The 27,555-nt window shown below is 37.1% G+C and overlaps 1 protein-coding gene across 6 annotated transcripts in view; it reads left to right on the top strand.

Moving 5' to 3' along the window:
* EML4 (EMAP like 4) overlaps nucleotides 1–27,555 on the top strand; it is a 165,933-nt gene that overhangs the window by 54,967 nt on the left and 83,411 nt on the right. For all 6 annotated transcript variants that reach the window (XR_004252331.2, XM_032177861.1, XM_032177859.1 and 3 more), the window contains one exon: nucleotides 22,147–22,329. Coding sequence is in view for 4 of the 6 variants with exons in the window: in XM_032177861.1 (XP_032033752.1) it covers nucleotides 22,147–22,329 (183 nt within the window). In the remaining 2 variants the exon portion in view is untranslated. The remainder of the gene's footprint in view (nucleotides 1–22,146; nucleotides 22,330–27,555) is intronic.

Raw genomic sequence — 27,555 nt, 5'->3', positions numbered from 1 at the left:
TTTTGTAGTGATTCCAGATTACTGTTCAGAACTGAGATTTGTAACAGTGCACAAATGCACCAGTACAAATGTCCTAACTTCCTGGCCATTATTTGCTATCATTATTTTTTCTGTTTGCTCATAAGATCAGTAAAAATTATTTTTATTTGCAAGACCCTGCCAAGTAATGAAGCTAAATCATTTGCACCTGTAGAGACGTGCTTTGAAGTAGCTGAAGTTTAACCATTATCTCAGTGTTTTGTTTGGTTTCTGTTTTTTAAGAGCTCTTAAATGTCAGTAGTTACAAATTACAAATTTTACTGTAGCAAGTCATCTTTCTTCTCCTTGCTTACAAGGAAGTAACCATTTTTTAGTCTTTCCCCGTGACAAGAGTACAATGTGAGAAATTTTGCTTCACTTAGCCCACATCTCTAATGTATATGAAAAAACATCCCCATGAAAACACATCTAGATACTGTAAGAAACATCTTTGTTTACAAAGACCATTACATTTTCACTAATCTTTGGACAATTTGAATAAATATGCATAATAGTCTCTTAAGAAATGCTGGCTCTAGGCTATATTATGAAAAAGTTGAAGTTGCCCTTAACTACTCGACTCTTTTTCCCCCTTCATTTGTGCCCTCATGTAGGTGATTATTCTGGCCTTTTTACATACCTAATAATACCACTATGGGTTCTCCTTCCTTTACCCTTGGGAAAATTTAAATTCTATTTATACCTTCTGAGGGAATTTACAGTTTAAATTATGAAAATTTTTCTTGCTTATTGAATGAGGGTTTTTTTTGTTGTTTTTGTAACAGCTGTTTTGAGATAGAATTCACATGCCATATGAATCACCCATTTAAAACATATACTTCAGTGGTTTTTAATATATTCACAGAGTTGTGCACAATCAATTTTAGAATATTTTTACCACAATAAGAAGAAATCCTGTATCCTTTAGCAGTGACTTCCTGTTTCTCCCAATCCCTATAGTTTTTAGGCAGCTGCTAATCTACTTTCTCTTACAGGTTTGCCTATTCAGGATATTATGTAAATTGAATCATACAGTATGTAGTCTTTTGTCACTGGCTTCTTTTACTAAGTATGTTTTCAAGATTTCATCCATGTTGCAGCATGTATCACTGTTTCGTTCTTTTTTATTGGAGTAATATTCTATCATATGGGTATAACCATGTGAACAAATAACCGTTCAACATTTGATGGACATTTGGGTTATTTCTTCTTTTTGGCTCTTACGAACAATGCTGCTATAAACAGTCATGGGCAAGTTTTTATGTGGACATCTGTCTTTATTCCCCTTAGGTATATACTTTAGGAGTGGCATTGCTGGATTATATGGTGCCTCTGTTTAACCTTTTGAAGAACTGCCAGATTGTTTTCCAAAGTGGCTGTACTGTTTACATTCCCACTAGCGGTATATGAGGGTTTCAGTTTCGCCTTATCCTCACCAACACTTTATGTCATTTTGATTATAGCCATCTTGATGGTGTGAAGTGGCATCTCATTATGATTTTTTATTGTTATAAAAGACACATAAAATTTATCATTTTAATCATTTTTAACTTTATAGTTCAGTGTTATTAAGCACACGCACAGTGTTGTGCAACCATCACCAGTATGTTTTCAGAACTTTTTCATCATATTAGTAACTCCTCATTGACCTCTCTTTTCAGTCCCCGGTAACCTCTATTCTCTCTTCTGTTTCAATGAATTTGCCTATTCCGGGTACCTGGTATAAGTGGAAACATACAACATTTGTCCTTCTGTGTCTGGTTTATTTTACTTAGCATAATGTTTTCAAAGGTCACTCATGTTTTAGCATGTGTCGGAGTATCATTTCTTTTTAAGGCTAATATTCCATTTTATGTATATGCCACGTTTTGTTTATCCATTCATGTGTTTATGGACATTTGGGTGCTTTCTACCCCTTGGCTGTTGTTAATAATACTGCTATGAACATTGGTGTATAAAAGTATCTGAGTCCACACTTTCAGTTCTGTTGGTTTATACCTGTAAATGTAGTTGCTTTGTCATATGGTAATCCTGTTTAATTTTTTGAGGAACTGCCCACTGTTTTCTATGGTGGCTAAACAGGTTTACATTCCTACCAGCAATGCCACAAGAGTTCTAATTTCTCCACATATTTTCGTGTGCTTATTGATAATTTGTATATCTTCTTTAGAGAAATGCCTATTTAATTTTTTTTGCCTACTTCTGGATTGCTGGATTGTAGGCCAAGTATATTTTCACATTTAGTAAGTCTTGCTGAATTATTCTCCAGAAGAGTTTGTCAATATATACTTCCCTTCAGAATGTATAAAAGTTCTGATGCTCTAAATCCAACTAACGTTGCCAGATTTTATTTACATTTTTTGTTTATCCAAGGATGTGTGAAATATTATTTTGTGATTTTAATTGCCATGTGCCTAATTACTAGTGAGCTTGATATCCACCCTTCTTCCCTCCCTGCAGATAGAAGTTTGCCTAGTAATGTCTTTTTTGCATTTTTCTATTGGATTGATGTCTTTTTTTATTGCTTTATAGGCAATATTGACATATTCCTTACATATGTTAATTTTCTCAATTTTTCAGAAATTTAAAAACTTTTATTTTTTGAAGTGAGAAGAAAGCAAGTTGAATTTATGTCCTTGGAATTTAACGTAGTTCCTGGCAAATTAGTCGCTCAGTAAATATAAAATGTATAAATGTTTTACAAACATCTAAAAATTTGTTTTATTTTTAAGGAAATAATGCTACCCAAATTAAATAACAAATGAGCTCTAATTGTGCAAAAAATGTGTTAATCATACCTTTATGGCAAAATAATGTATTGGATCTTCCATTGTTCATGCTGTAGGCACATTTGTAAGTGGATTAGAAAAATAGTTCTTACCAGTCTTTTCTTGGTATGATAGTCATTTAAAGTAGATTGAATCTATTAGATCTTCCAGATACACTTAAATTCTGAGATAAAAATATACATACTCACATAATTCTTAGCCATAACACTGAAGGGACAGGGATTGGGGAGATGTTGGGCAGAAGACACACAATTTCAGTTAGATGGGAGGAATAAGTTGAAAAGATCTATTGTAAATCATAGTTTTTACAGTTAATAAAAAAATAAATTATGGGCCGGGCGTGGTGGCTCATGGCTGTAATCCCAGCACTTTGGGAGGCTGAGGCAGGCGGTTCATGAGGTCAGGAGATCGAGACCATCCTGGCCAACATGGTGAAACCCTATCTCTACTAAAAATACAAAATTAGTTGGGCGTGATGGTGCATGCCTGTAATTCCAGCCACTCAGGAGGCTGAGGCAGGAGAATCACTTGAACCTGGGAGGCAGAGGTTGCTGTGAGCCGAGATTGCGCCATTGCACTCCAGCCTGGGCGACAGAGTAAGACTCCGTCTCAAAATAAAATAAATAAATAAAATAAATTATATACTTGAAAATTGCTAAGAGAGTAGATTTTTAGATGTTCTTTCTCCTCATAGAAAAATGGTATGTGATATAATGCATATGTTAAGTCTGACTTAGCCATTCCACAGTATTTACATGTATCGAAGTATCATGTTATACACCATAAATATATACAACTTTTACTTGTCAATTAAAAAGTAAATTTAAAAATGTTAAATGAGGAGATTAAAAAAATAAAAGAACTGCTTACTTCTAGAAATATATATGTAAATTTTTATTATAGTAGCAGTATCCCACAAAATTTCCATGAAATTCAACAAAGGGAATCCCCTCAAAAGGAAAGCAAGATTTTGTTGAGCCTTGTACTGAACTCGTTTAATCCAGACTTTTTTCCACTTTCAGTTTTATGTGCATGTGAAATGATGTTCATTCTTTTTCTTTTTTTTTCCCCTTGAGGTAAGATCTCACTGTGTTGCCCAGCTGGAGTGCGGTGGCACAGTCGTGGCTCAGTGCAGCCTTGACCTCCCAGATTCAAGTGATCCTTCCACCTCAGCCCCCACAGCCTGCCCCAAGTAGCTGGCTGAGACTACTGGAATACACCCGGCTGATTTTTTAATTTTTAATTTTGTAGAGATGGGGGTCTTACTATGTTGCTCATGCTGGTCTCAAGCAATCCTGCCACCTCAGCCCCACAAAGTGCTGGGATTACTGGCATGAACCACTGTGCCCAGCCTCCATTCTTATTTTTTTAAAGAATTATATCCTACCTGCTTTCAAAATTAATATGAGCCTGTTAAGCCTTTTTTTTTTTTTTTTTTTAAACCACTCCTTTTCCACAAAGAAAAGCTTTAAATTTGCTCCTGGTCCAGCAACTCAATTTTGTGTGACATACTGCAATATATGTGCCCTTCAAATACAGTTGACCCTTGAACAACACAGGTTTGAACTGTGTGGGTCCACTTATATAAGGATTTTCTTCTGCCTCTGCCACCCCTAAGGCAGCAAGAACAACCCCGCCCCCTTCCTCCTCCTCTGCCTATGCAGCGTGAAAACAGCAAAGCTGAAGACTTTTATGAACATCCATTTCCACTTAATGAATAGTGAATATATTTTCTCTTATGATTTTTTAAACATTTTATAAAACTATAGTATATAATATATATAACTTACAAAATATGTGTTAATCGACTGTTTGTTATCAGTAAGGCTTCTGGTCAACTGCAGGCTATTAATAGTTAAGTTTGCAGGAAGTCAAAAATTATACATAGGCAGGGCACGGTGGGTCACACCTGTAATCCCAACACTTTGGGAGGCCGAGGCAGGCGGATTGCTTGAGGTCAGGAGTACAGAACCAGCCTGACCAACATGGCGAAACCCTGTCTCTACAAAAAACACAAAAAATTAGCTGGATATGGTGTCACGCACCTATAATCCCAGCTACTCAGGAGGCTGAGGCATGAGAATTGCTTGAGCCTGGGAAGCCAAGGTTGCGGTGAGCCAAGATTATGCCACTGCACTCCAGCCTGGGTGATAGGGAGAGACTCTGTCTCAAAAAAAAAAAGTTATACATGGATTCATATACTTGAAAATTGCTAAGAGAGTAGATTTTTAAGTGTTCTTTCTCCTCATAGAAAAATGAGTGGCTGGTCAGCACCCCTAACCCCTACATTGCTCAAGGATCGACATAGTTTTAGGAATGAAATTGATGAGTTTTGCTGATATAGCTTGTGGTTGATTGATATATTTCCTCTGGGTCTTTCTCTGCCTTCTTTTTTATTTGAAATAGGCTAAAACATCATGTTCTTAGAGCTTGTCATTTAAAATTTAGTATTTTTATTCTTAAGTGTACTTATTTGGATTATAGCTGTAGTCTTATAATTTAGAAGTTATAGCTTTGCTTAATGTTTTATAGGCCTACATAGTGAGCTCTTAAAATGGCATTGCTTTAAAAAATTTCTCATCAGTATTTTTCTTTTAACAGAGAAATAACTTGCTCCAGAGACCAGGCTTTCATTCTTTTCTCTCCTGGTAAAAATTGACTGACTTTCTTTGAGTTCTACAATTTTCTGTATATATCTGTCAGGACAACTGTTGTATTGTACTTTATTTTATTTATTTACCTTCTTCTCTCCACCACAGTGCTTGCTAGTGTTAGGAAACAGTCTTATTTAAATCCTAACAATGCATGGTATGTATTAATAATTAGAAGGTCACTTAATGTTAAACATGATTATCAAATAAATAACATATCTTTGTGTTGTTTTCAATGTCTCCTGCTAATTCCAATTTAGTCCATTTTTTTCTGATGATTAAATGAAATTTAGTGAGTAAACAAATCAGTAAAATATAGTATCTCTTTCTGCTAATGTATTAGAAACTAAGTTTTAGTAAAACTTTGATTGTGTACCCTAGGTACCTGACTGCAAATGTTACTCATCCTTAAGGATTAAGGTGATATAGGTGTGGGTTTAGCAGACCTTTATATTGGAATCTTATGATGATTATAGTAGTAGCTAACATTTATAAAAAGAAAAATTTCACTATTTGTCATTTTTACATGCTGTTTAATTTATCTAATTTAATTTTCTATGACTTTATATGTTAGATGTTCTTAGCTTCATTTTAAAGATGGAGAATCTGAGGCATGAAGAAGTTAAGAAACTTGCCTGGGTATATAGTTACTAAATGATGAAGCCAGTTTTTAAATCCCAGACAGTCTAAATCCAGCACTGTGCTCTTAAGCACCATATGCATATTAAGTAAGTTTTTAGCTTACACATGAACTTTGTATTCCAGGAACAGTTTTGTTAGTAAAATCTTAAATGGTAGAGTATTTTTTCATAAAGCAAGACAGATAACTGTCTTGCAAGAATCACCTATTCACCACGAGAGAGAAAAATAAATGTGAGTGAGTGAGTTTAGGGCTAGATACATGTAAATACTGAGTTTGTCAGAGGAATCAGGGAGGGAAGTAAAGTAGATTTTTTTTCTTGGATAAGAAATAAAAGCATTTAGCTCATTTGCTTATAAAAAATAGTAAGAGGAAAACTCTAGCAAAATAAATCTAGAGTCCTGGGTTGAGGCCCAGTAATGCGAGAACATCTAACCTCTTGGTCGGGCTAAATCTGATAGGAATAACAAAAATATACTTCATTTTGGTCATATCCTGGCAGAGGGGAAGAGGGAAGGGAAAGGAGGGCAGGAAGATAGATAGCCTCAAAATCCAGGTACAAGAAAGGAAGGGGTTATTCAGAGAAAGAAAAAAACCAAAAGAAGGAAGAAATACTAGATGGTGAGGGAAGAGGAGAGAGATACCTGTCTTTTCTATGATACAATTATTGGCTAAATTTGCTTCTTCCAGATTCCCCCTCAGCTACACGAAACTTCTAATAAAGGGGGTTCTTCTAAAGCAACCCCTAGTCCTATGCATGTCACCAAACTAGTAAGTGTCTTTTTTTCATTCCCTGTTTTATCCTGTCTTTGCTGCTTATTCTGAAGTACAACCACAACAAGTCAACCACTGTTTGGAGAGTTATTGCAATGTGTGATGCTTTGCAGGTGTAGAGGAAAATGAAAAATAGCTTCTTTCCCAGAGGGTTTTACAATCTAGTTAGGAATTTTAAATGTAACTTTATTAAAAGATAATTAATAATATCCTGCAATATTATGAGTCGTGTGGTATATACAATTCCACACTTATCTATTAGCTCAACGTCTTATTTTTTATTTATTTATTTTTTTGAGACAGAGTCTTTTACTGTTGCACAGGCTAGAGTACAGTGTTGCAATCTTGGCTCACTGTAACCTCCGCCTCCTAGGTTCAAGTGATTGTCCTGCCTCAGCCTCCCTAGTAGCTGGGATTACAGGTGTATGCCACCATCCCCAGCTAATTTTTTATTTTTAGTAGAGATGGGGTTTTGTCATGTTGGCCAGGCTGATCGCGAACTGCTGACCTCAGGTGATCCCTTCACCTCAGCCTCCGAAAGTGCTGGGATTACAGGCGTGAGCCACCGTGCCCAGCCAGCTCAAGCTCTTCAACCAGCTCTTCTCAGCAGGGCAGTGTGTCTCCTGCTTTACAGAAAAATTAGGTAGAAAGACAAATATCTTTACCTCCTCTCATATTCTTCCCTTCATTCTTAGATAAAAGTATCTCTTCTCAGAAAAGGCTCATTCTTTTTCTTGTTTTTTCTATTTTAGCCCTTCACATCTCTAATGCTGGAGCTCTGCTGCATGTCATTACGTGTTAGTACAAATCACTCTGTTGGTTCCTTCCCTAAACCCTGTAAATCTATTACTCTTGCATTTAAATAAAAACACCACTGTCAGCTTTGCAAACACTCTCTTCACCCCCATCCCGTTAAACCCTTTCCATCTTCAATCAAATTCCTTAAAAGACTGCCTTACCTCCCAGCCTCACTTCAGTGCATTGCAGTCATGCTTCTATTCCCATGACTCCACTGAAACTTCTCTGGTAAAGATTCCTTAATACTGGCCAAATCAGATGGACCATTTTTAGTCAGTCTTTTGATATCTTTGCAGTCTAACATTGTATCTCCTTTCCTGAACCTATGACTAGCCTTCTGACAGTTTTTATTCTGTCTTCTTTGCAGGATAACTTTGGCCCTATTCCTTTCTCACTCCAAATCATCAATTCTCACAACTCCACTTATCAGATATGTCCTAATAAAGCTCCCAAATGTAATCTCTAATTCAGGCCAGTATCTTAAGCCCAAGACCTAGTTATACTTTTGTTATAATGACCTCAAACTCAGCAGATCCAAAACCATATATCATTCTGCTCCCTCATTCCCCACCGTTTTTTTTTCCTTTGTTCTCTATCAGTGAATGTTATTGAACCATTTATTCAGTCATCCAAATAGAAAAACGGGGATCTTCCTGTACTTTTTATCCCCTTATGTAATCAATGACCATATTCCATCAATTCTATCTTGAGTATCATCTATTAAAATTATCCCTTTATGGCTGGGCATGGTGGCTCACGCCTGTAGTCCCAGCACTTTGGGAGGCCGAGGCGGGTGGATCACGAGGTCAGGAGATCGAGACCATCCTGGCTAATATGGTGAAACCCCGTCTCTACTAAATATACAGAAAATTAGCCAGGCGTGCTGGCGGGCACCTGTAGTCCCAGCTACTCGGGAGGCTGAAGCGGGAGAATGGCGTGAACCCAGGAGGCGGAGCTTGCAGTGAGCCGAGGTCGCGCCACTGCATTCCAGCCTGAGCAACAGAGTGAGACTCCGTCTCAAAAAAAAAAAAAAAAATTATTGCTTTATTTCTAATTTTTGGTAGATAAATTTCTGGCAGTAATTTTTTTTTAAATTCTCAGCACTTTGAAAATTTTTTATATATAGTACTCAAATATTTGGATGAATAGGAGTTTTGGAAAAGAGATTTGACTGTAATAGAAAAGAGAGAAGATGATTCTTAATCATAGAAACAGCTGAGACTGGGTCCCACAAGCTTTTTCCCTGAAATTAGATTTTGATTTGAGAAGAAAGGAATGGCCAAGGTACATAATATACAAATTAGTAATGCACTGCACAAATGGGAGGTGGTGGGAAAAAAAGCCCAATATACTTTGATGTGCAAGAGGACCTCTTTTTATTATATGCTAATTAGAAAGCACTTTGTTACAGAACTTTTTGACAGCCCTTCTAACCTTAGGAACCTCTAAGCAATGATTTAATTTGGGTCCATTTATTGTAAAGAAGAGTATAGTTGACACCTGAATTATAAAACTACAGCCTTTACGTTTGTCTGGTGATTGAAGTATAATAACATACAATCTGCTTTCAAGCCTCTCACCAGTCAATAGCAAGAATTTGAATTCCTTCCTAGCTGTAATGTTTCAAACACATTATATATTCCCCAACCCACCTCACTCCTGTTAATCTTTCAAGTAACTCCTATACTTTGATGAATCTGTACCAGGTATTAATAAAAAGAGAAGTGCTTTCCTGAGTCTTACTTGTAGAAACACCCTTTTCATGGCTTCTACTTTTTTCTGTAAAGGACTTTTTGTTTTGTTTTTGTTTTTTTTGAGACGGAGTCTGGCTCTGTCGCCCAGGCTGGAGTGCAGTGGCACGATCTCGGCTCACTGCAAGCTCTGCCTCCCGGGTTCATGCCATTCTCCTGCCTCAGCCTCCCTAGTAGCTGGGACTACAGGTGCCCGCCACCACGCATGGCTAATTTTTTGTATTTTTTAGTAGAGATGGGGTTTCCCCATGTTAGCCAGGATGGTCTCCATCTGACCTCATGATCCGCCCGCCTCGGCCTCCCAAAGTGCTGGGATTACAGGTGTGAGCCACTGCGCCTGGCCTGTGAAGGCCTTTTGTAAGTATTAATCTGGATCATTTTGCCTCATTCCAATGTCTTTTATCAGCTTTTGCTGTTAGTTTATCCTTATCTCAATCTCTTCATGTTATTTAGTTTGGTTTAGGTTTCATCCCTTTCACAGTAGTTTTTGTGCATGTGTGTTTATAGCTGTTGTTTATGTTTTATTTTGAGTTGGTTTAAATTTATTAAGTGCAAATGTAAAGCTTAAAAGCAACAAAAAAAGATAAAATTGTTTGTTATTATAGGTTTCTTTTTTTTTTTTTTTTTAACGGAGTCTCACTCTGTCACCCAGGCTGGAGTGCAGTGGTGTGATCTCAGCTCCCTACAAGCTCTGCCTCCCAGGTTCACACCATTCTCCTGCCTCAGCCTCCCCAGTAGCTGGGACTATAGGCACCTGCCACCATGCCCAGACAATTTTTTTTTGTATTTTTAGTAGAGACGGGGTTTTACCATGTTAGCCAGGATGGTCTCAATCTCCTGACCTCATGATCCGCCTGCCTCGGCCTCCCAAAGTGCTGGGATTACAGGCGTGAGCCACCGTGCCCAGCCCCTGTTACAGGTTTCTTAATACTAGTACTGCAGTTAATATTTTCAAACAACTTGGAAAATTAGTTAAGAAAAATGATTCTCATTGTTAATTATATTCATTAACTTAGCAAAATGTTTATAATAAATCTTAATATCTTAATATTTTGGTTTTAAAAATCAATGAAAAGTGATAATTCCTTTAGTTCTGTTACCATTCATGTGGATTTCATTGTATTTTAAATAAAACAAAAGGAAAAAGGAAATATGACTTGCTACTTTGTATACACATTATTTTATTTCCTACTAGGAAAAATACTTACTTTGGGGACTTTAAGCAATAGTACCTTATTGTTAACCAGTTTAAAGAAGATCCGAAAAGTAGTGCTAAAGGACAACCAAATAATTGTAGTGAATATTTGCGTAGTGCATTAATTTCGTGCTTTTCTGCTGCCTAGGGTTTAGCCACTCCTCAAAGCAGCCCAGGTTTTTTGTCTGTATCCTGCCTGCTTTTGCCTGTGTGTTGTGTGCTCGCTGTCCTTCAGTTTGTCCCCTTTTATAAAATAGAACACTTTTCTTTAGTTCAGAGAGCAAAAGGGGAGGAGAAGAACTATCTTAAGTTTTATTTGTGCCAACATAGAAGTAGTTTGTGTGGTAGGCCATCTGGACTGAGAGGATTTCCTCAGAATGTAAAGTATGTTGTGAGATTTACAGAGCTGAGATTTGCTTTGGAACTATCTGGGAAGGTGGTAGGAAACGTAGACAGAACTGGTTTATATTGCCTACAACATCGGTGGTGAGAGTGGAAGACAGCTTGCCTGGTCTCACTTCAGTGTGGGGTTCCTCTACACTTAAAAATTTCTAACGAGGTTACCTATCTCTCCATTCCTGTGAGTTCAGACTTGTCTCACAAACTTATGACAAGAGAAGTCTTAGGACTTGGGAATGAATCTAGATTCCTTGCTCCCTCCATTAGCCCCCTTCTCCCTGTAAATATATGTGTCAGTAATATGATAAACATTTGCTTACACACTTGTATAAAGTACTTAAAACTACTTGCTTTATAAACAAATATATTCCTGTTGAGAGGACAGAGTGGGTTTTGCTCAGCTTGTTCTTGTTCTCCGTGAAAAAAGATGGTCATGTATATAAAACAGCAGCTTTTAATGGAAAATAACTTAAAAGTGCCTGTCTTAATAATACTCAGAAATTGTATAATTAAGCTTGACTTTTGCTTTTGTGAAGTCTAACCAAAAAACTTCATCAAAAACAATTATCTAGGCCGGGCACTGTGGCTCATGCCTTGTAATCCCAACACTTTGGGAGGCCAAGGCGGGTGGATCACTGGAGGCCAGGAGTTCAAGGCCAGCCTGGCCAACGTGGCGAAACCCCATCTCTACTAAAAATACAGAAATTAGCTGGCCAGGCATGGTGGCTCATGCCTGTAATCCCAGCACTTTTGGAGGCTGAGGTGGGTGTATCACCTGAGGTCAGGGGTTTGAGACAAGCCTGGCCAACATGGGAGATCTTGTCTCTATTAAAAATACAAAAATTAGCTGGGTGTGCTTGCAGGTGCTTGTAATCCCAGCTACTCGGGAGGCTAATGCAGGAGAATCGCTTGAACCTGGGAGGTGGAGGTTGCAGTGAGCTGAGATCGTACCACCGCACTCAGTCTGGGCGACAAGAGCGAAACTCCATCTCAAAAAAAAAAAAAAAAAAAAAAGTAGCAGAGCATGGTGGTGTGCAGCTGTAATCCCAGCTACTCGGGAGGCTAAGGCGCGAGAATTACTTGAGCCTGAGAGGCAGAGGTTGCAGTGAGCTGAGATCATGCCACTGTACTCCAGCCTGGGCAACAGAGCCAGACTCTGTCTCAAAACAAACAAACAAACAACAACAAAAAAAACACTATACACAGCGTGTGGTATTGTTACTAGTTTCTCATGGTCTTCACTCACATTTGCTTCTCTAATCTAACCTAATCTTCTGCCATTACCATTCTAACCTGTGAGGACTGCCTAGTATCTCAGCATAAGTGCTTTAGGAAGGGGAGATCAGAGACTATTTCAAATTTTTTAACAACTTATTTGTTCTTGGGATGATATTATATCTCATGTCATGTAACTTTTTGAAATGAAGGACTGTTTTGTTCCTTAGGTTTGTAGATAACTAATCTTAGAGTCATACCATTAGGCCTCAAAACTGTCATAAAGACCATCTAGTATAGTTGTTTTTATACCACAAAACCCCAGGGTTCTTGGAAATACAACTTCATTTCTGTTTTGGAATTTAATTCACAAAAATGGATTCATTGTTCTCCAAAGAATAAAGTGAATAAATCAGTTATGTAGACCAGTTATCATGTCCCCCATCCACTTTTACAGAAGAGAAACATCACTGAACTTCCCTCCCCCTCCCTAAAAAGTATAATACATGCTTTAATCACATAGATGTTCCATTATGTGTGAGTGTCTCACTATCCTATCCTCTGTCATACAACCATCAGAAGTAACTATTGTCATAAATTTTGTGTATATCATTCTCTTGGTTTTTCAGTAGTTTTATTCTAAACATTGTATGATTTACTTTTGTATGTTTTTGAACTTTATATAAATTTCACCTGACTTGCTCTTTACATTCATCACATTCCTGAGATTGAAAATGATGTTGCACGTCGCCATAGTTTACTTTTACTATTCTGGTATTCTGTTGATTGTTAATATCACAATTTATTTACCCATTTTACAGTTAATATTTAGGTTGTTTCCAATTTGTTTTTATGATGAACTATGCTGCTGTGAATATTCTTGGACATGTCTTTTGGTGTATGTATGTCTGCAGGAGTTTCTCTAGAACAGAGACTGGGAGACTGCCTGGGAGGCCACCTGTTTTATAAATGAAGTTTTATTGGAACATAGCCACACCCATTCATATACATATTTCTAGCTGTTTTTGTGTTACAAAGGCACATCTGAGTAGTTTGCTCCACAGACTGTGTGGTCTGTAAAGCCTAAAATATTTAACTATTTTCCCCTTTACAGAAAAGTTTGTTGACTCTTACTTTAGGTTAGGGTAACACACAATGGAATTGCTGGGTCATAGGATGTATGTGTCTTCATTTTTACTAGATGTTGCCAAGGTTTTTTTTCCCCCTAAAGTCATTGAAACAGGTCACTCTCTACCAGTAATGTTTGAGAGCTTGTGTCCCTCTATATCTTTGGGAACACTGGATGTTGTGTCACTTTACGTTTTTGGCCAGTCTGGTACACATAAGATGGTATTTTGGATGGTTTCAATTTTCCTTTCCAAGATTTTTAATGAGGTGCTTGAGCCTCATTTTATGTTTGTTGGCCATTTATGTTTCCTTTTCTATGAGGTGTTTAGAAAGACTGGCAAAAGCTTTGACTAACTATAGAATTGTTTGTAGTCTCAACCTCCCTGGTCTCAGGTCATCCTCCCACCTCAGCCTCCTAAGTAGCTGGGACTACAGGTGTGTGCCGCCATGCCTGGCTAGTTTTTGTAGAGACAGGGATGCCATGTTGCCCAGGCTGGTCTCGAACTCCTGAACTCAAGCAGTCCTCCTCCCTCGACCTCCTAAAGTGCTGGGATTGTGGGCATGAGCTACTATGCCCAGTCTGGATACTAATTTTTATCATTTATATGTGTTACAGCTATCTTTTCCATGTTTATGGATTACTTTCTCTATTATGTCTTTTGGAGACCAAACATCTGAATTCTGTTGTAGTTAAGTATCAATATTTTATGGTTCTTTTTGTATCTTTTTTAAGACCTTCCTGTTTGTAGGATATGAAGACATTTGTAGTTATTTTCTAAAGATTTTATAATTTTGCCTTTAATTCTTTATTCTTCTTGGATTTTATTTTTGTGTGTGGTGGAGATATGGGCTTTAATATATGGTTCACCCTTGAATAACATGGGGGTTTGGGGTGCCAACTCCCTCCCTCTCCCGCTCAGTCGAAAATCCACGTATACTTTTGGTTCCCCAAAAACCTGACTACTGGTAGCCTACTATTGACCAGAAGCTTTACTGGTAACAACAAGTTGATTCACATATTTTTGTGTGTTACATATATTATAGTAAGCTAGAGAAAAGAAAATGTTATTAAGAAAGTCATAAGGAAATTTCATTTACTATTCATTAAATCAAAATGGATTATCATAAGACCTTCCTCTTCGTCATCTCAACTACTCAACATGAGTTGAGGAGGAAGAGGAGAGGTTGCCTTGCATTTTCCTGTTAAGTACTTAAGTATGAATAAGTTTTAAAAAGTGATTACTTATTGGTAGCATGTAAGTTCAGAGTCAGGAATGATGATTATGCCAAAAAACAACCAGTTGTCCACGTGGGTGTCTGAGATAGTGACACCTTTGTTTTCTGATAGTTCAGTGTACACTTTATTTCATGCACAAAATTATTTTTTAAATACTGTATAAAATTACCTTCAGGACATGTGTATAAGATGTAAGTGAAACATAAATGAATTTTGTAGTTAGACTTGGATCCCCTCCACAAGATATCTCATTATGTATATGCAGATATTCCAAAATCTGAAAAATTTGAGACCTGAAACGCTTCTGGTACCAAGCAATTCAGATAAGGGATACTCAACCTGTCATATGTTTTTAAAATAGAAGAGATCCTCCTTTTAGAGACTTCTCATATAAACAGTTCAAAAAGCTTAGTTATTCAATATCCCATAATGTAGGAAATTAGATTGGAAAGGGAGCATTGCTATGGATAGGCATAGCTAATCCTAACTGCAAAGAGGTAAGGAGAAAAGTAGAAAGATTAGAAAACCAAAGATGTGGTCTGGTGCAGTGGCTCATGCCTATAATTCCAGCACTTTGGGAGGCTGAGAGGGGAGGATTGCTTGAGGATGGGAATTCAAGACCAGCTTGGGCAGCATAGTGAGACCCTGTCTCTACAAAAAAGAAAATTAAAAATGTAATTTTATTTATTTTTTTATTTTTTGGCAATAGGGTCTTACTTTTTTGCCCAGGCTGGAGTGCAGTGATGCAGTTATAGCTCACTGCAGCCTTGAACTGGGCTCAGACAATTCTACTGCCTCAGCCCCTCAATTACAAGCATGTGCCACCACACCTGGCTAACTTTTAAAAAGTTGTTATTTATTTATTTTAAAGACAGGGTCTTGCTGTGTCACGCAGACTGGAGTGCAGTGGCACAGTCATGACTTATTGCAGCTGTGACCTCTTAGGCTCAAGTGATCCTCCTGCCTCAGGACTGGGACTATAGGTGTGTGCTGCCACCCCCTGGCTAATTTTTTTTGTAGAGACAGGGTCACCCTAGATTGCCCAGACTGGTCTTGAACTCCTCTGCTCACGCAATCCTCCTGCCTCAACCTCTCAAAGTGCTGAATTAGAGGCCTGAGCCATGGTTCTCAATTATTTAATTAGAAATATAATAGCCTCTAAGGCATCATTTCGCCACAGTGCTTGCAGCGTAGTAATTAATATTCTAAATGAAGACTGAGTCACCAAGAAGTGGTTACATTATGATTGTATGCCCCCACTAAGAAAACAAGACAGTAAGTATTCTGTTTTAGAAAGATATAAAATCAGTAAAATCCAAAGGTACTAGAATGTGTAGGCATGTCTCCTTCTGATATGATACTGGACTGCCAACTTTTGGATATTTATAATAAAACACAATATACTTACCTTTGCAAAGATGACACATTTCTCAACAGTTCAGAAAATAAATTAACTGTGATTCAGTGTAATAAAAGCGTAATGAATAGCTGTCATTGTATTCTTTAAACTGTAATATTTTAAACTTTAAAATACAAAGTTTACGGGTCACATATAAATTTCCTTGTATTTCTAAAAAGAGACTGACTCATGCCAGTAAATAGATTAGACTGATAGAGGTTTGTGGATCTCCATTTTCTCTTCATTCTTTGCTTTTTTCTTAACAAGTTCAAAAATGCTTGAGAATTCATTTGTATTTCTTATTTTAACCTTCAAAGCTGGAAACTATTTTGAGAAGGAGCAACAATTTTTAAAAAACCGGGGGGCAATACCAAAAATTTTTTAAAGGGAGGGGATTACCATTTTTAGCTTATACTCCTACTCTATAAAAAGGTGGGGGGTGTAAGGAAAATGATCTAATCTACTTGATCAAGAAAAGGGAATGTTAGTAGCCCTCAGAAAATATATTCATTTACTGAACAATTATATCCTTTAGTTTATTGTGAATGAGAATGGGGGCATCTTAGAGATTGGGAGTGAAAAAAGTTAGAGCAAAGTTTTCAAAATGGAAAGAACAAGAGCAGTGGATAATATAGTCATCAGAGGAAGGAAGGAACTCTGACTCCAGTTTGCTGTGTGGCCATGGGTAACTCACCTGATGTCTCAGAGTCTTAGTTTACTTATTTATAAAATGATGAGAGGGGTTGTTGCACTTTAAGATAGTGTCTGTTCTTGTTTTAGTAATCTATGATAGAAATTTATTTGCATTCTGCTTTGCTATGTTCCTTGTAACATTGGAACACTAACTGGAGGAAACTTGTTTTAAGAAGTTAAGCTTCAGAAGCAATGCATTTTACCTTAAAAGGCATAAATTAATACACATTTTTATTGTGAAATTTGAATAATACAGGAATACATACACTAAAAAGCAAAAATTTCTCTTTATTTCCACTTTTCTAATCTCACCTTCCTAGCCAGAGGTAACCCAGTTACCAGTTTGATGTGTGTACTTCACAACTTCTTTCCGTGTACATTATATATACATATGTGTGTGTATATGTATGTTTTTTGTGTTAATTTTTAAAAGTGTGTTTTGATGTGTGTCTATAAATTATTCAGTACATATTGTTTTGTAGTTTGCTTATTCCACTTAAGTCATCTTGTAGATCTTTCAAATTTTTAGCTTATGCTCCTACTCTGTTGTTTTAAATTATTCCATGATATTCTATGGTATGGACATATTATAGCTTATTTAACCTCATCCTTAGACTTTAGGTCATTTCTAATTTTGTGGCAATAATAAACTGTGCAATAAAGAACATCAATATAGGATAATAACTTACTGTAACCACCCTATATGGCCATGCTGTGCATTATTTCATCTAATCATCCCAAGCCTGATGTAAGTACCAGTTCACATGAGTAAATTACACATGAAGAAAGCAGTCACAGAGTCGGTAAATAGCAAATAGATGGCCGGGCATGGTGGCTCACACCTGTAATCCCAGCACTTTGGGAGGCCAAGGCAGGCACATCCCTTGAGGTCAGGAGTTTGAGACCAGCCTTGACCAACATGGCAAAACTCCATATCTACAAAAAAATAATAATAAAAGTTAGCTGGGTGTGGTGGCACGCGCCTCTGTAATCTCCCAGCTACTCCGAGCCTCGGCTAATAGAGGCTGAGGCAGGAGAATCTCTTGAACCCAGGAGGCAAAGGTTGCAGTGAGATTGCACCACTGCACTCCAGCATGGTCGACAGAGTGAGTCTTGAAAAAAAAAAAAAAAAGGGCAAACAAATAGATGTATTTAGTCAGTGTAATACCAGAGTTCATGCACTATTCTACCACAGCTTTTATTGAATTCTCAAAGAAATTCATGCCCCTGAAAGGGTTAAGAGCCAGGATTTTAGACAGGAAGGAATTAGAGCTATGAGGAACTCTGGCGATCAACTACTGTGCTCTGTTACATTGCCATTGCTAGTGGCCCTGTAATTGATCATCCAAGTCAGGGAACTTGAGAGTGAAAGAGGGGGCATTATGATAATATTTATACTGAGATAGGAGACATATTTGTTCTGGAGAAACTGAGACACTTGAACATCTTAACCCTAACATACGCCATCATCACCTTTCACATGGTTTACTGCAGTAGCCTCCTGTCTGTTCTTGTGTTTACACTTATCCTGTTCCATTCTGTTTTCACACAGCAACCAAAATGATCTTCCTGAAACAAAAAACTGATTAAATCACTCAGTAGTTTAAGCCTCTTGCGTGGCTTTGTGAAAGGATGTATTTGTTTGGTCCTCATGTGATGATTGTTAGAATGCAGCATGGAATAGAATGCAGCATGGAATAAAATAAAAGGCACTTAAGTTGAGAGTCAAAAGACTTGTCTTTGAGTCTGAGATACCTAGATTAGTTTGGTGACCTTGAGCAAGTTATTTAGTTTGAGCTATTTCCTCCAATATAAAATATAGATTGTGTGTGTATGTGTGTGTGGGGGGAGCTGAGGTAATAAATATGAAAGGCACAATATAAATGCAGGACATTGTTAATAGTTAACTTTGTATGTGTTATGCCCTTCGAAAAATTGTTCTTGTGTCTCACAGTGTCTATCAGGATTGGGTAGGAATTTTACAAGCTGAACCACCTTTCTTGTCACTATCCAAGTTTCACACAACTTGAACACCTTAGTCATTTTTTAAAAAATCAAAGTTTGTAAAAGTTGGCTGAAGGTAAAAGTTACCAAGCTGGTACTAAAACCTAGCACCCTAACCTTGGCGTTATAGCCTGATGATCTAGTAGCTCAGCTGCCCTCCCAGAATAATTAAGCAGGTTATATGTTAACAAAAATCATATAAGCATTTTATCTGTGGTCATAATATAAAGGTATAGCTCATCTTTCATGAATTGAGAACAATTTAGAAAAATACATCCATATAGTTTACTGACTTAATCACGACCTTTGCTTTACAAATAATGGCTTGCAAAAAGTGAATTTATTAGGTTATATAATTAGCTGGGAGGAATATTGGAGTAGCTCTCAGAATTGAAGGGCCAAGGCTTCAGAGACTAGAACTGGAACACAAGGTAGTTAGAACCACCTTTATTTTTGACAGTCCTAGGGTGACATCCTGGTAGATGGAGAACCGAGGAGGATGGGCTATAACTCTTATCTGTGGGAAATTCAAGAGGGGTTCATTTGGCCTATCCTGTATCTCATGACTACTACTCCTGTGGTAGTATTAGATTGAGCCATATTAACTAACTTCCTTCCTCCCTCCCTCTCTCCCTCTCTCCTTTCCTCCCTCCCTTCCTTCCCTTTTTTCTCTTTTCTTTTCTTTCCTTTTCTTTTCTCTTCTCTTCTCGTGTTGTCTCTTCTCTTCTTTTTTTCTCTTTTCTTTTTTCTTTTCTTTCTGACAGGGTCTTCCTCTGTCACCCAGGTTTAAGTGCAGTGGTGTAATTAAAGCTCACTGCATCCTTGAATTAAACCCATTTTTGACTGGGTTTAAGTGAGCCTCCCATTTCACTTTTCTGAGTAGCTGGGCCTACAAACACGTGCCACCATGCCCAGATAATTTTTTCCATTTTTGTAGACATGGGTTCTCACTACGTTGCCCAGGCTGGTCTCGAACTCCTGGGATCAAGCGATCCACCCATCTTGGCCTCCCTGAGTGCTAGGATTACAGTCATAAGCTGTCTTGTCCAGCTGAAATTTCTAATAGTAATATTTATACAACTGAAAAAGTCATTTTATATGGTTCAGTCTCATAGTATGGGGAGCAGAGGGTAAAGTGAGGCATCATAGATTGACAGCCGTACTAGGACCAAGAAATATGGTGGAGTTTCACAAAAGACAAGAGTGGCTATTCTTCCTGTGAGAAGAAGGAGAATAGGAAAGAATTTTGGGTAGAAAGAATAGTGACCATAGTCTAACATACTTACAAAGAATATAGATCAGCTAGAATTCGGCTAGACCACCGTGGAAGTGAAAAATACTTAAAATATAAAAATTTCTAAGGCGAGAGACTGAATCGTTCTTATCATTCCTTAAGCATCTCAGAGTTGGACACATCTGCCTTTAAGTAACAAATGTGCTCAAAGCTTTCAAATTCTAACTTTTGTACTTTGTACATATCCTAGGCGCACCCTCCTTAAAACAATCCTATTTAAAGATGAAGAAATTAATGCTTAAAGAACTAAAATAACTTGCCTAAGATTATGTAACTAGTTAATATGGAACCAGAAGTTGAAGTCTAAATTAAAGATGAAACCCAACTTTTCCTTCAGTATCAGTACTTCTCAAAGATAAGACTGTCAGTGAAATACTAGTAAAGACAAGAGAGTACATATGTATGCGTGGGAGGTCTGGTGGTGTATATGATCTTAAATATGAAATATGAATATTGTTTACTGTTCCATAATGTAATGGTGATAGCTTTGGTTTTTAAATGTTGTGGTGGTTTTAAACTTTGAATTAAATTGTTAAGTTCCATAGCATATTATCTCAGTATGAGGAAAAAACAGTACATTCTGCCTTATTGTTTGAATGACTGAAACAGTCATTTAAATTATCTCAGTGTGGTCCAAACAACTCTTACATTAGAATCTAAAACTTCCCCTCAGTGTAAGCCAAGGGTGTACTTAACAGTTAGTTATTTTCCTGAATTTTCCTGCTTATACTGAATGAACCAATAGCAATGAATGTTTCTTTTTTTTTTTTTTTTTTTTTTTTTTTTTGAGATGGGGTCTTGCTCTGTTGCCAGGCTGGAATGCAGTGGCGTGATCTCGGCTCACTGCAACCTCTGCCTCCTGGGTTCAAGCGATTCTCCTGCCTCAGCCTCCCAAGTAGCTGGGACTACAGGCACACGCCACCATGCCCGGCTAATTTTTTGTATTTTAATAGAGATGGGGTTTCACCTTGTTGGCCAGGATGGTCTCAATCTCCTGACCTCGTGATCCGCCCGCCTCAGCCTCACAAAGTGCTAGGATTACAGGCATGAGCCACTGCGCCCAGCCGGCAATTGATGTTTCTCTATGTTTGGATTCTGAGTGACCCAACAAATACAGTAGTATAGTCTAAAGTTACGTAACTTTGCAAGTCCTTTGTAATTGCTGTGGTATAGCTCGGCCTTATTTGAATAGTCTTTCTCTTGTTGTTGTTACATACCTAAGGCAAATATTAAGTATGTACTTCATAAAAACCTTTTTTTAAAAGAGGTTGTGGTGTTAGGTGGAGAGAAGGAGCAGCAAAAAGTCTTTTGTTAATTACGTAGCAATACTGACTTCTGTGGGGTGTGGGAGAGTATGATAGTAAAAAGTAAAGTAGTAAAGATGCTTCCTCATCATTGTTGGTTAAGGTGATAGACTCCCTATCTGATACATAAAGCCAAACAGAAGTGATTTATATGCCTTTTCTGTTTTCAGAGAGAACTATGGTAATAATGTTGTAATTAAGAAAGGTTAAATAGTTTGCTCTCTTGCAAGTTTCCTGATGTCTACAAGATGATGTATTTAGGGAGCCTTTTCGTGAGAAAACCAATTAAGATGATGTTGTAAAAATAGGGGAAATTTGACCATGGGGACAGTTGTCACCATTTTAATTATTTGTGAAATTTATTAACTTATTTTAAATTAAGATAGCTATAAAAATCTTTATAGAAGTTAATATGTGTCAACATGATGGGATGTTACAGAGTTTTTTGTTTTGAAATTTCCTTTTTTTTTGAGACAGACTCTTGCTCTGTTGCCTAGACTAGAGTGCAGTGGCGCAATCTCAGCTTACTGCACCCTCCACCTTCAGGGTTCACGTGATTCTCACACCTCAGCCTCCCAAATAGCTGGAATTACAGGAGCTCATCATCATGCCTGGCTAATTTTTTGTGTTGTTAGTAGAGACGGGATTTCACCATGTTGGCCAGGCTGGTCTCCAACTCCTGACCTCAAGTGATCTGCCCGCCTTGGCCCCTCAAAGTGCTGGAATTACAGGCGCGAGCCACTTCACCTAGCCAGAATTTTTCTCATCTTTTGTAAGTCTTATCTGGGATAGTTTTTCTTATCAGAAATTACTTCTCAAGCAGTTTACTTAAAAATATTCCATATTTTATTTTATAGATGATAGTATTTCTGCTGCAAGTACTTCTGATGTTCAAGATCGCCTGTCAGCTCTTGAGTCACGAGTTCAGCAACAAGAAGATGAAATCACTGTGCTAAAGGCAGCTTTGGCTGATGTTTTGAGGCGTCTTGCAATCTCTGAAGATCATGTGGCCTCAGTGAAAAAATCAGTCTCAAGTAAAGGTAATTGTGTTGTAAAGTTAAAAAGAGTCTTGCTTTTTGCAATATTTTCTTTGAAAGTTGAAGTTGGAAATATAAAACTAGTTTTTTATGTGGATTACTTGTGATTATAGTTTGTTTTCCATTTCCTTTTTTTTAATTCCCAAAAAGTTCTGAAAGTTTATTCTTTATTATTTAAAATAAAGAATTTTTGCGTAATCCACTGATTATACTTACAGGTTTTTTATGTCACAGTATTTGTGTGAAGTTAGTATCTTCCAACTAGATGATAAGTTTACTGAGGGCAGGAACTGAATCATCGTTTTGTGTCTCTCATTTCATATTGAACATAGCTGGTAGGCACTCATGTGTTTTTAAAATTAATTCTGTTGTCAATACAGCAACATAATTAAAATCATTATAGTTTAAATAGCTTTATTCTGAACGCTCTGTCGTTGTTAGCAGAATCCTGAAAAAATTTAAGCTCTGAAGCTTACTAGCCCAGTATAATGGGACTTTTAACTTTCCAGTATTGGGAGTTTTCAAGGTTGAGAGAAACAGTTATCAAGACCGTGTTGCTCTGAGTTTGGAGCAGATGCAGTGTACCTTTTCCCTTACTTCAACCACCAAGAAAGAATTTATTATTCTTTGACATGAATCAAGATTTGAACATATCATTTGATGTCTCTTACTGATTTATTGGTAGAGTATATGGGGATAGGCATGATTATGCCCATTTTGGCAATGGGAAAAGTGAGGACATTTATTGGCTTGCCTTCCTACTTCAATAAGTCAGTGTAAATTATTAACCTAGGGAGGAGTTTTACATAACTCCCAAATTCTAGCTGATTAGGAGATAGTACAGTCAGCCAGCCAGCAAATGAGAAGCAGATTTAGAAGAAAGATTGTGAATTCAGTTTCTGAATGTTGTTTAGGGTGTATATGGTATGTAGAGATACATATTGGTAGCTGAATTACATATGGATCTAGTGCTCATGTTAGTCTTGGCTAGCAGTAAGAATTTGGGAATGTTCCTCTTATGGATGATAGTTGAAGCCATAAAGGATGTAAAATGAGAAGGCAGTCCAGCATAGTTCCATTGGGAGTTCCAACATTTCAGCATAGCACAAAAAGTGATGCACATTGCCAGCTGCTACAGAGATGTCAAATAAAACAAAGACTGAGAGATGACCATTGGATTTGGCATTTACAGCAATATTAGAAACCTCTCCAAAAGCAATTTTAGTGGAGTAGTAGAACTGCAAATCAAATACCAGTATTTTGAGAAGCAGCAATAAAGAATTGTAGAATTGAGAGCAACAAATATAGCCACTCTCAAAAAATTCACCTGAGTGGAGGAAGGTGATAATAGCTAGGAGAGGATGCTATGTTGAAGGCCAGTTTTAATTACTTTTTAAAATATGTTAAAAATATGTGATAGACTTGAACACAAAGATAGGTTGAGGACAAAAAGGCAGCAGAGAGGAAGACCAGTATGGGGAAATGGGATGGTAATTGATGAGGCAAGTATCCTGAGAATTTGAGAAGGGATCTTTGAGAACTACAACTTCTGGCCCTGATAACTGTGAATATATATCGAGACAATGATAACCTTTAGGTGCAAAGATAGGTCCTCAGTGATAGAAAAAAAGAGAATGCATGTTTGGAATGGTTAAAGCGGAGAATGGAAGACCGTAGACATTTGAAAGAGATGCTGAGAGACCCTGAGGGTATGGAGGCGGGAAACTTATTGTGGAGGAAAGGTGAGTATCATTCTGCCCGGTTTTGTGATTACCACTCTTTTCCCTCTCAGCCTCATGTACTCTGGGTCTGTGTATTTACAGTGGAGAGTCAGATGGAAGAAAGGATCGATCTTTTTCATTAGTGATAGTGAGATAAATATGTCAATGACAAAGGGTAAGGGACCTGAGGGTTTGGCAAAAGATTTGATAGAAACCACTTTGACTAATAAAATGTTATGTTGTGCTTGCTTGCTTTATTTATTTATTTATTTATTTATTTATTTATTTATTTAGAGAGCCAACTTTGAGGACTGCGAAGATCAAGCCAGAAAAAAATTTTGTTTGGTTATAAATTGATTTTTATAGGAGGATTTTGGATTTTTAGAGTAGAATAAGGAGCTAGATCTGTTAATGTATATGGGCTTTATAGGAAATACAAGCTTTGTGTAGAGGGGGAAGAACAGGTTTCCTATATATAATAGACTCAGAACCCGAGGGTACATATAAGTGTAAAACCTATAATAGAAAATGATAACGATGTTTGATTGCTGTTCACATTTTTAAAAGCTTATTTTAAATAGTTTATATTAGTTTTTTTTTAACTTTTTTAAGAGACACGGTCTTACTCTGTCACCCAGGCTCACTGTAACCTCAAACTGCTGGGCACAAGTGGTCCTCATTCCTCAGCCTCTGGAGTAGCTAGGACTACAGGTGTACACCACAATGCCCTGCTAAAACCTTTTCTTTTTTTTTTTGTACAAGCAGAATCTCACTATGTTGCCCAGGCTGGTCTCAAACTCCTGGGCTCAAGTGATCTACCTTGGTCTCCAAAGTCTTTTTAATATGCTGAAACAATAGTACATTGTAATTTTACATAAATTGAGAAAAATTTTAAAGATATTTTCTCTCATATTGTATCTACTAAGGTATTTCAGTAAAGAAAATTCTGAAATATTTTAAAGAAATTTAAAGATTGCTTTTTTCCAGCATATACACAGTATTTTATATGACACATGAGTTATTTAGCACCTACTTCTCAATGTCATGAAATATAAATACAGTTAACTAGCTATAATTCCTGTTCCCCAGCAGCTTATTTTTTGTAAGTTGTCCTTTCTGATCCTTTTCTAATTATCTTTAGTCATAATTCCTATGTCTCTAAAGTGAGTCTAGGATCAGTTTTGTTAATGGCTCTTTTTCTGGAGCCACAGAACCATCTCCGTGGAACTTTTCACATAACACTAACTCTTAATTCTTTTTAATAACCTTATTAATTAGAGATTTTTTCCAATTGATTTTAAAATTATACTTCATAATTAACTTTGCTATTTTATAATATGCTAAGGTGGTTCATTCTGAGTTACTCTGTTACCTGGAACACAGGCAGTCTATGAAATGGATTGATGGGGGTATTGATTATATAATAATTTGAGAAAATAATTATTTCATAGATGAGCATAATTCATGTTAATTACTGTATTTTCCTTTAATGGAAAAATATGTCCAACTAATTATGTTTCCAATAGTGATTTTAAGACATTGAGAGAAATACATATGTAAAGTTTCATAATGTTATTGGCAACTCTGAACAGCCTTATCTTGGAGTTTATATATAGCATATCGTTGAAAGCAACTGGAGGCCGGGCGCAGTGGCTCAAGCCTGTAATCCCAGCACTTTGGGAGGCCGAGGCGGGCGGATCACGAGGTCAGGAGATCGAGACCATCCTGGCTAACACGGTGAAACCCCGTCTCTACTAAAAATACAAAAAATTAGCCGGGCGTGTTGGCGGGCACCTGTAGTCCCAGCTACTCAGGAGGCTGAGGCAAGAGAATGGCGTGAACCCGGGAGGCGGAGCTTGCAGTGAGCTGAGATCGGGCCACTGCACTCCAGCCTGGGGGACAGAGCAAGACTCCATCTCAAAAAAAAAAAAAAAAAAAAATTGGAATTTAAGTGACTGTTCACTAGTGACATTTGTGTACAGCCTAAAATAGATCATCTCAGTTTTGATACTAAACAGGATTAATAAATTAGTGGTAAGAAAATTTGGAATAAACATTTTAAGCAAAGTATTTTCAAATAAATGAAGTTTTTCATAACATTAAAAATGAAATTATCTTGTAGGGATTTGTATTTTTTCTTCAATTAAAAAGTAAAGTCATTTTTTATATTATAGACAGTTTTATGTGTGATTTTTTTTAGCCCCTGTGAAATTAGAATTTATAGTATTGAGTATCACATAAATTATTGACAGGAAAATGATCATTATCATCTTAAGGTATTTACATTTTCTAGAAGATTTTTCTTTAGAGGTCAAATTAAATTCCTATGGATAAATAGGGTAGAACCCTTTGATGAAGCTGTGGTTCAAAGGACAAGTCAACTTCCCTATCACTGAAGACAGCTATTTTATGGTTTTGCTTAGATGGTGGTGATATGGGAAGGACATAAGTTGTCATCAGATATGACCAAAAGTAAACGTTAATGATGTGTGTGGTAAGGGCTTAATGAAATTCTGCTATGTCGCTTCATAGTAGTATTGCCATTCAGTAAATACCAAAATCAGAAACACATCTAACCTTTAAATATATTTCGTTGTCTTAGTTTATCTTCTCCAGTGTGCCAGCAGTATTTAAAGCTAAGCCCCATTTTTTACTTGAGTAAATTATGCAGGACACTTGAGTGAGGTAGAAAATTTTCCCATGAGTTTTTAAGGTGGCCAGTCACTTAAATTTTTCATATACCTTCTCCTCTGTCAGAGAATTCTTTCCTTTTGACGGCATATGTTCATAATATATGCACCAGTTGCAGCTGAATCCTTGCCAAAAGAAAAAAAAATTACCTGTACTTCGGAGCAAAAGGGAAGGCCCAGAGAACACTGGAAGTTTTAGCAGCCAAGAAGACGAATTATGTCACAGCTGGTGCCTGGGAAACTCATTAGGACCTCTTGAGGTGACCACATGTAATTTGAGAACACAGCCCAGTGGCATTATGTGAAGACAAACTGTTAGTACACAATGATACAGAAGTTGAAAAGTTAAATTTATCTGAAGGTGGCAGTCAGTCATTTAAATCAGGAAATTGCTGGTTAAGCCAAAGTGTGAAGCGTTGTAGTTGCCACTTGAGAAATTAAAGAACCCAAAGGCAAAATTGAAATATAGGAATCAGTTCTCCAAAAGAAACATTGCTAATTATGTAAAATCTGGGATACTCTAAAGGCACAGATTTGTATCATTCAGCTCCTGGTCCAAATAACATTTGGGAGGATTCAGGGATGGTCATAGGTTTGCTGTAAATGTTGTTATTGATAAGCGCATTACATCCATCAGCTTAGGAAGGTATGAATTGCCTTGGTGGGACCCTTACACTAAAATGACTAGTAATTGTGGAAGGGGATGATGGAATGTCTCATTATTTTGTGTGTAGAAGTATAGTCATGCATCGCTTAACAGGGATACATTCTGAGAAATGCATCATTGGGCATTTTTTTCCTTGTTTGAGCATTATAGG

The sequence above is a fragment of the Hylobates moloch genome, unplaced genomic scaffold (genome assembly GCF_009828535.3).
Source record: "Hylobates moloch isolate HMO894 unplaced genomic scaffold, HMol_V3 SCAFFOLD_15, whole genome shotgun sequence".
Taxonomy (NCBI): Eukaryota; Metazoa; Chordata; class Mammalia; order Primates; family Hylobatidae; genus Hylobates; species Hylobates moloch.
This window is presented reverse-complemented; position numbering and strand designations above follow the sequence as displayed.